General features: G+C 52.6%; 1 protein-coding gene across 2 annotated transcripts in view; it reads left to right on the top strand.

Annotated features, from left to right (window-relative positions):
* Positions 1-8,716, top strand: part of STARD8 (StAR related lipid transfer domain containing 8) — a 33,088-nt gene that overhangs the window by 11,408 nt on the left and 12,964 nt on the right. The window contains exons 1-2 of one of the 2 annotated variants that reach the window (XM_007470144.1): positions 2,718-2,787; positions 7,631-7,702. In XM_007470144.1, coding sequence (XP_007470206.1) covers positions 2,718-2,787; positions 7,631-7,702 — 142 coding nt within the window. Of the gene's footprint in view, positions 1-2,717; positions 2,788-7,630; positions 7,703-8,716 lie in introns of those variants that run through there. The other variant, XM_007470145.1, reaches the window with a different exon arrangement.

Genomic DNA, 8,716 nt, shown 5'->3' with positions numbered 1-8,716 from the left:
GCAGGAATGTCAGCTGCCTGCTTTGGCTCTGCTACATCAAGTGTTTGCCTAGGAGACCACAGGCTGGGCCAACCTTGGACCCAAATTGTCAAGCAGCCTCAGCAAGCCAGAGGTCTGGTTTAGCCACAGGGCCCTCATGACCCTCCTCTATTTACAGCTGCATACTAGAGCTCAGGCCACAGTTTGTGTTTGTGTGTGGGAACACAGTGGAGGGTTCCTTGTGTCACTTCCGTATTTATAAAAACTCCAAAAACGAGAATTGTCACCTCCCCTTGGCTGACCCTGCAAGGGGTCCACCGTGTCCAAAGACAAGGGACCTCCAGTGAACACTGTATCCATTCTTCACCTCACTCCTCAGGACATCTCCAAGGTGGGCTGGGGATGCCTGGAGGTGCTTGAGGCCCCCAGGTAAGGTGGAAGGAAAGTGCCCCTCCTGGTCTCGCACTTCAGGTCTGGAGTCAGCCTTTCTTTTATTGTGGGAGGTGTCCTCTGCACTGTAGGATGTTTAGCAGCATCCCTGGTTTCTACTTGGCAGATGCTAGCAGCATCCTCCCCCAGTTGTGATGACCAAAAATGTCTCCTGACATTGCCAAAGGTCTCCTGGGGCCGGGGGGAGGGTAAAATTGTCTCTGGTTGAGAATCCCTGTGGCCCTGTGGCCATGACATGGATATGGAGTGTTAAGGAGGGAGGGCCGCATGTGTGAACCTGCTACTGGCTAGCAAGAAGATTCGATGTCTTCATTTTGTTGCCACCCAGTCCCACAGTAGTGTATTCTCCTGGGCCATTTGCCTCAGTGGTGCCCCACTTGTGATAGGGAGGCTCCAAAAGTGCTGCTCACGTGGGCCCAGGGCCTTGGCATCCTGCCGTAGCTCCAGATGAGAGACCAAGGATTGCATCCGAACAGGTGCAGCAGGGGCCCCGAGTTCTGACCTAACAAGCCAGAGGCTGGTCAGTGTCCAGCACTGTCAAGCTCAGCCGCTTGACATGGGCAGCCCTTGCTGCGGCTCCCCTCCTGAGAGGGTTGGAATGTGGGATGAGAGCTATTTTGGTCTCAGTCTCCCTTCCTCCCTCTCCCTCCCTCCCCCTCTCCCTCCCTCCCCTGGAACAATCTAGTTAAAGTTGTGATTCCAGCTAAGAGCAGCAGGAGCAGGAGAGATGATGGGTGCACCTGACCTCCCAGCGGACAGTGCATGGTAGACTCCCCTGAATGTCCGCTTCAAGGTCAGGAGGGGAAGGCTTGGCAGTCGTGGCATCCACGACAGCTCTTAGCACCGGCCCTTGTGAAGACCCCTCTCCTTCAGTCCCCCAGAGAGAGAGGTGGCATAGCCAGGTGGTCACCTGTTGCAGCACCTATGCCAGGGTCACTACCAAACTTGAGGACCCCTTTGTGCAAATTCAAATGAAACACCACCTTGGGGCTTGGGTGGGCACTCTTCTTGTGGCCAAGGCCCCTTAGTGTAACCTTATGGGAGGGTGGAAGGAGCTGGTCGTGAGCACTTGGGGCCAACTGAGATATGAGCCCTCTGCTGGAAGGCCAACATCTCCTCCTCAAGCAGGGTCCCTCTCTAAGAGTGGGGGTGGGCAGAGGAACTGAGACTTGCATCAACCAAGAGAAATGATCTGAGAAGCTGTTTGCCAGAACCTGGCATTTCCCAGGTGCAGCAGCAAGACCTGGAGTGGTAGGCATCCCCTCTGCCTACTTTGGCTACCAGCTTGGCCTCAGAGCCCACCTTCGGAACTTGGGTTGTCACATAGACAGCTGCCTCCCAGGTCTTTCTTTACCCCTCTGAACACTGGCGTTCAGTGAACACTTCAGTGAACACTTCTGGGTTCACTGAAGGTGAGAGAGATCACGCTGGAGACACCCATCCTGCAGTGAGGGCCACGGGGGAGACACCTTTCCAAATAGGCAACTAAGTAAGGGAAAGGAAACCAACATGTTTGTTGAAAGCTGCCTCATGGAGTAAGTCAGCTTTGAATAAATTACCTTCACAAACACCCACATATGTGCCCTCTCCTGTCCTACCACATGCATTCAGATCACTGTTCATTGGGCCCAGAGAAAACACAGGCCAGTGATGAGAACGGGCCTGAGTATAGCCTCCAGCTAGAATCTTCCTAAAGACCTATGCTGTGGCTTTTTAGCTGGTCATGTCTGTTTAGGGCAGCGGTTCTTGATCCTGGCTGTGCTTTCGAATCACCTGGAGAGCTCTCAAAAACATAAAAACTAACTCTATCCCTAGAGAGTCTAATTTAATTGGTCATGATTTAATTGGGGCCCAGGCACTGGCATTTTAAAGCTCCCCAGATTATAATGTATAGCCTGAGTCGAGAGGTGACTGCTCCAGCAGTAACAAGGACACTTTGATCTGGGCCCTGGATCTTGCCTGGTCCCTAGGCCTGGGCTGGACTTTGAGTTGGGAGGGAGCAGGCTGAACCGGGCCCTGGGCAGCAGCTGTCTCACAGCCCACTGAGTGACCAAAAGGTGTAAAGGGCTTGAGTTGTCCAATAGTGGTGTGAAGAGAAGTGGGGGGGATTGGTGAGGGAAGAGAGTGGCTGGCTGAGGCCTAAGCTCTGGCAGCTTTGTTGCCGATTGCCTTTTATTCTCCTTCTAGCTCACTTACTTTCTCACTTTACACCTAGGACACAATCTGAACTGAACTTTAAAGACTGTGAATACAAATTTCAAGTTGTCTTAACAAAACAGCCCTCTCTGATGATAACTTTCATAGAGCTGCTTTCAAAACCACACAGAAGCCAACCAGATGCACACAGTAACCTCAGAGGTAGGCAGGAAAGTTGTTAGTCCCCATTTTATAGATTTGGAAACCAAAGCTTAGAGAGTAAAGCAACTTGCCTAAGATGACTTAGGCAGCAAGTGGGGGAGTCAGCGTGATTGGAAAAAGCTTTTTCTCCAACTCGGTTATCATCTTTGGGCATTATTGTATTTCCTCAGTGGAAAACATTGCTGCCCTTTTCCTGGGTGCATAAACCCTTCCCTCATTCATATAGCATTTCTCTAAAACAGAAGCCTGCGTTTCTCCTCATTCTATCCATCTTTGCATAGAAAAATGTGCCATGCTAAGAGGATCCCTGGACGTGGCCTGTGGAAGTGTAGGTGTAGATATTGTCATTGACCCCCGAGACAATCCGCTGCTGCTCGGCTATTCCTTCTTTGTCACTCCCTCTGGGAGACCTGTGGGTGTGGCCCTGAGGCCTGATTTGACTCTGGAGCTTTCTAGTATGTTCTCTCCCCCAACCCCTAAGGGGATCAGTTGGGCTCCTCCCCAGGGAGAGAGTCTGGGGTTAAATCTCAGTGGAATCCAGCTTGTGCCAGCTTGTCCCTGACCTGTCCTGGCATATCACCCTAGCCTTGGCCAGCACATGGCCTGCAGAACATACTGGTTGAAACTGCTGGAATCTGCACATCTGGACACAGAGGCAGGACCAGGGGCCACAGACATTCCTCCATCACTCGCCTCAGCCTGCCCAGTGTCACTCTTCCCGCCAGGCACATAAGGCAATCCTCAGTCTGGGCTGCCTGGGCCCCAGCCCCAGGTGGATTGACTCTCCTGGGCGTAGGTGGTCACTCCTGGCCCCAGCCTGGGCAGGCTGGGATGGGCGGGAGGGACAAAGCAAAGCACCTTAGCTCAGCCCTTAATCACCAAGACCTACGTCCTTGACTGCTCCATCTGGGAGGGAGCCTCAGGGCCTCTCAGCCTTCCACGAGGTGGTGTATTGTCAGGAGCCAATGTCCCTGACATCCTGTTGGGTAATAACCCATTACATTCTCCAGATTCCTGCCAGGGAGGGCTGCTGGGGATTCATTCGGAGCCCTGCTTCTAACTCCTTGGCTCCTTTGTCTTTTGGAGCTATTGTGGCCTCTTTGAAACTTCTGCCTCTTAATCTCACTTCCTTGAGCCATCTGGCTCCAATTCTGACAGAGATATAGATGCAGCCACTTTCCAGACCCAGAAGAGAACACTAGCTGAGTCTCTTTCTCCCATTTTCTCTTTTTCCTTGGGACCCTTCAGTCAGTGTGGGGAAGGAACTCTCTGTTGAATGCTTGGTACAATGTGCCAGGTGCTTTTTCTCTCTGGTATTTTATTTAATGTTCTCAGTAGCTATTAGAAGTGGATTCTATTATTCTCATTTTACAGAGGAGAATACTGAGTCATAGAGAGGTTAAACAACTTGCCCAAAGTCAGAGAGCTAGTGACTGGCTAGTCAGAGAGCTCGTGACTAACCAGGATTGGAACTCAGACTTGTAACTCCACTAGACCAGAAGCGGCAGAAAAAAAGTTTGGGGGCCTGGAGTTGGTTCCTTTGAGTCTAAGCCCTTTGTTTATCTGGCATCTGAAGGAAGGTGCCATAATGCAGTGGAAAGAGCGCTGGACATGGAATTAAAAGATCAGGGTCGTAGTCTCAGTTGTGACACTTAACTCTGCGACTTGGTAAAGTCCCTTGGGCCCTTTCCAGTCCATACTGTAGCTTTTAAAAAATACTGATTTGGAGAGTCTCACCACAGATCAATTAAATGGGCCTCAGGAGACGGGGCCCCAGGGGATTGGTAATTTTACAAAGCTTCCTAGCTGACTCTAACGTGCATCCAAGGGTGAAAAGCCCTGAGGTAGGTGATTTATGCCAGCGCTTCTCAAACTTTAATGTGCATGCAGATCATCTGAGGACCTAGTTAAATGTAGATTCTGATTCAGTAGGTCTGGGATTCTGCCTTTCTAACAAGCTCCTAGGTGATGCCAGTGCTGCTGGTCCAGGGATCATGCTTTGAATAGCAGGGGCTAGAGGCCTCTACATAGAAATGAAAAAACTTGGCACCCACCTGAGTGAGCTGGTCCCCTTCCCGCCAACCCTGGCCAGGGCCGCTGCCGAGCATTAGGGGAGTGGGCAGCCTGCCCCTCTCCCACGGGACTTGTGACTCAGGCAGGAGGCACAGATGTGTAAGATCAGAACTTCACCACTGCACTCTTCCGCCACCTCCAGGCTCAGGAAGGGCAGTCAGATTCCTCTCTCCTCCCCCTCCTCCTCCTTGTTCTGCCTCTAGCCACGAGTGACCGAGGGCTGCAGTGGTCTTCAAGGGTGTGTTCTTGACATGCAGACCTGTTCCTGGGGACTGGCTCCTCTGCCTTGGGTGGCCATTCTAGACCTGTGGCCCTTTAGAGGTCACTGTCTCCTTCTGTGTCTGCCTTTCTGGAAACTCGGACCTGGTCCTTCCTTTGGCACCTCCCCTTTGTCCTAATGACAGGAAAGCAGAGCTGGTTGCCTGGAGGGGCTCTGAGGACAGGGATGGGCCTTTTCCCGGGGGCGTGGTAGGAGCAGGAGACAGGGAAGTGGCTGTGGCAGCCGGCTCAACTGTCCTAGCAGCAAAACCATGTCCCCCAAATGCTGCCTGGGCTGGTGTGAAGTCCCTTTGGGCTAATTTTACCACATTCCAAGATCATCACTGGCCTAGAGACCTGGATCATTTCCTGGGCTTGCATTGCCCCCTGCCAGAGGGGCTGAGGTATTGCTAGCCGGGCTCTGCGGGAACAAACACTTTCCAGTACCTCTCAGAGGTCCTGGTGATTCCTAGATTTCTATCGTAGGTTAGAAGGTTGTAGTAACATAAAACACACACATGTGCACACAGATGCAGATGCAGGTGCGTGCACAGACCGAGGGGCCTGTGGGGGAGTGTGCACAGGTTCATGGTCCCATGCTGATCTATGTGGATCATGGACCTGAGCAAACTTGGCTACAGTTACATGCAGAGACAGATGCTGGGACAGCAGCGACCAACACACATGCTTTCAGAAATGCACAAGTGGGGCTTCCCTGGGGGGGGGGGGTTGAGCGTCTCCCTGCCAATGCAGGGGACACAGGTTCGAGCCCTGGTCTGGGAAGATCCCACATGCCGCGGAACAACTAGGCCCGTGAGCCACAACTACTGAGCCTGCGCGTCTGTAGCCTGTGCTCCGCAACGGGAGAGGCCGCGATAGTGAGAGGCCCGCGCACCGCGATGAAGAGTGGCCCCCGCTTGCCACAACTGGAGAAAGCCCTCACACAGAAACGAAGACCCAACACAGCCATAAATAAATAAATAATTTTTTTTAAAAAAAGAAATGCACAAGCGTTCATCCCCACCCCACCCGTTTGCCCCCAAAGCCCTCAGGGGCTCCAGAAGCTTCAGAGCCTTCTCTTCTCCCCATCGAATCCTCATTAGTGTGCGACCCTTGAGGAGCCTGTTATTCCTTCTGACCCACTTCCATCTTCCCGCACTGTTCCCTCCCTTGTCTACCCACCTAGCATCTCTGAAATACCTTTTTTGTCCTTTAACTTATGATTCTTGGCTACCAGAATCTCATCTTGGATTTCCTTGTGGGAGAACACTGGGGAGAGAGCTCTTCCTGTCTTGGAGAAATCCCCCCCCCAGTCTCCTTGGAGTCTCCTGGTCACAGGCACTAAGGAAGTAGAAGAGATGTTGGGGGCAGGACTCCGTGGGCAGAGAAGCTCTGCTGAGCCAGCAGCCTCTCTGTGCCCCCAACTACGATGCCAGATCCCATGTTCCCAGCCCCACTGCTTCCTGGTACCACCTGTGTAGGGAACTGGGAAGTCCCAGGGTTCTGCTGCAGGTACTCAGCCTACCGTGGCCAGGAGGACCTCCTTTGTGGCTTCAGTCCAACTGCAAGTCTCCACTGAGGCTGGCAGGGGTGTCCCACCCTGTGCCAGGCACTCTCAGAGCAGAGGTAGGAGGCTAACCCAGCCATTGCCCTTCAAGACTCCCATAGGCCAGCACTGTCAGCTTTGCAAGCAGCACTGAGTTGTGCCACAAAGAGGCCAAGCCACAGGAGGGTGCCGGAACAGTTCTGGGAGGCCCCGTGGGGAGGGAGGGCTGGGACTTGGTGAATGGCGGGGGAGGGAGTGCACTGGGGAAGCTTCCATGTTAGAAGGGGTCGGAACCCTGAGCAGGAGTCAGACTGAGCTTGGACTCCGGCCCCTGCACTCTACTTTGTCAAGTGCGAGACTTGTAGATGAGCCTTTCCTTTCTGAGCCTGTTTGGAGATATGTAAAATGGGCATATTAAAATCTGCGCAGCTTATGGTGTGTGTTAAATGAGATTTGCTTATCAGAGTGCTGGGGAATGTTAGGTATGATGATAGGAAAGAGAATAATAGCTGTTGAGCATTGCGTATCCCTAGCTGTACTAGGACGGTCTACCTGGGTCATGGAAGGGGGTAGCTCCCCGGGGGTGGTGGGAGGTGAAGACACAGCAGTGGTTTCTTCCCCTGGCAGTATTCCTTGACCCCCAGATGTTCCTGGGAGTTGCTGCTGCTGCTGGTCCTGTTCTTGGGCAGGGGTGGGAGAGTGGGAGGGGGATTGGGACAGGCAGGTAATGAAGCATAAGAGAGGTGTCCCAGCATGTCCTGGGAGTAGGGCTTGGGGAGCAGAGGGGAGATCCTAGCTGTGACATGGAGTGAATGTGCCAGTCCGTTTGTGCTTTTGTTGTCATTTCCAGGTCACCAGAGCTGTAGGTACCTCCCTACTGGAGGTGCTGGGGCGCACACCAGGGTGGCTTGGCACCAGCACCCCCTAATCTCCTTTCTCTGTCTCTCTCCCCCTCATCTGTTTTAGAAGCTGAGGCCAAAAACGCATGCAGGTGGCTCCGAGCGACAGGATTCCCTCAGTATGCTCAGCTTTTTGAAGGTAAGGCCACTCAGTGGCTCCCCCTCCCCCACTCCCAAACTTGCCTCATCCATTTTTCAGCTGGAAAATGGGGTCCCTCAGATCTTTTCTTCAACCACACAAAAAGCTGCATACCCTGGCCCTGCTCCCATAGTTACAACCTCTCTCCTACACCATCCTGTCCTATCTCCTGCATGCTCATCAGCTCTCACAAGCTCTGCAGTCACCCATGTGTTAAAGTATCTTGTCTCAAGCCGGGCCGCTGCTTTGTACCACCGCATCTGCTTTGTACTGCTTCTGAGAACCCTATTTACATAGATGCAACATAGAGGGTGCACCGTGGCAGCCCTGCTTTCACCTTCCCTCCCCATGGCCTTATTTCTTTGCTTTCCTTCACTTTTCTGTTTTTCTCTAGAGTTGTTCATACTTGCTGTTTTCAGTTCCCCTCTTCTTCCCACACCCCCACTGTACCCTGGCTTCATCCCTACCTTGCCAACAAAACAGCCCTTGTCAAGCTCACCAGAGGTCTCCATGTGGTCAAATTCAGCGGTCACTTCTCAGTCCTGACTTAGTCTCTCAATAGCATTCAGCACAGTTGGCCACTCACTTCAGCTCCTAGAATGTCCTCTTCTCCCGGCTGTCTCTGGCTGCCGCTCTCAGTCTCCTTAGCTGACTCGGCTTCCTCTAACTGCTCCTAGTTGTTAGGGTGTCCTAGGGCTCCATCCTGGCCCCTCTTCTTGCTCGACATTTCTCTCCCAGGAGATCCTTGTCCAAGTACCATATATATTCTGATGACTCCCCAATGCCTCTCTGTCCAGACCTCAGTCCCAAGCTCCAGATTCATCTCTTCAACTCCGAATTCAGCATCTCTGCTTAGCTGTCTGACAGACGTCTCAGATGTCACCACCTGATGGCACCACCACCACTTGAGCCCCATATCCAGGCATCATCCTCCGTTCCTCTTTTCCTTTGTCCGCATATCTAACCCTCCAGCAAGTCCCTTCTCCCTCCAGAATATATATATATATATTTTTT

The sequence above is a fragment of the Lipotes vexillifer genome, unplaced genomic scaffold (genome assembly GCF_000442215.2).
Source record: "Lipotes vexillifer unplaced genomic scaffold, Lipotes_vexillifer_v1.1 scaffold926, whole genome shotgun sequence".
In the NCBI taxonomy this organism is placed as follows: domain Eukaryota; kingdom Metazoa; phylum Chordata; class Mammalia; order Artiodactyla; family Lipotidae; genus Lipotes; species Lipotes vexillifer.
This window is presented reverse-complemented; position numbering and strand designations above follow the sequence as displayed.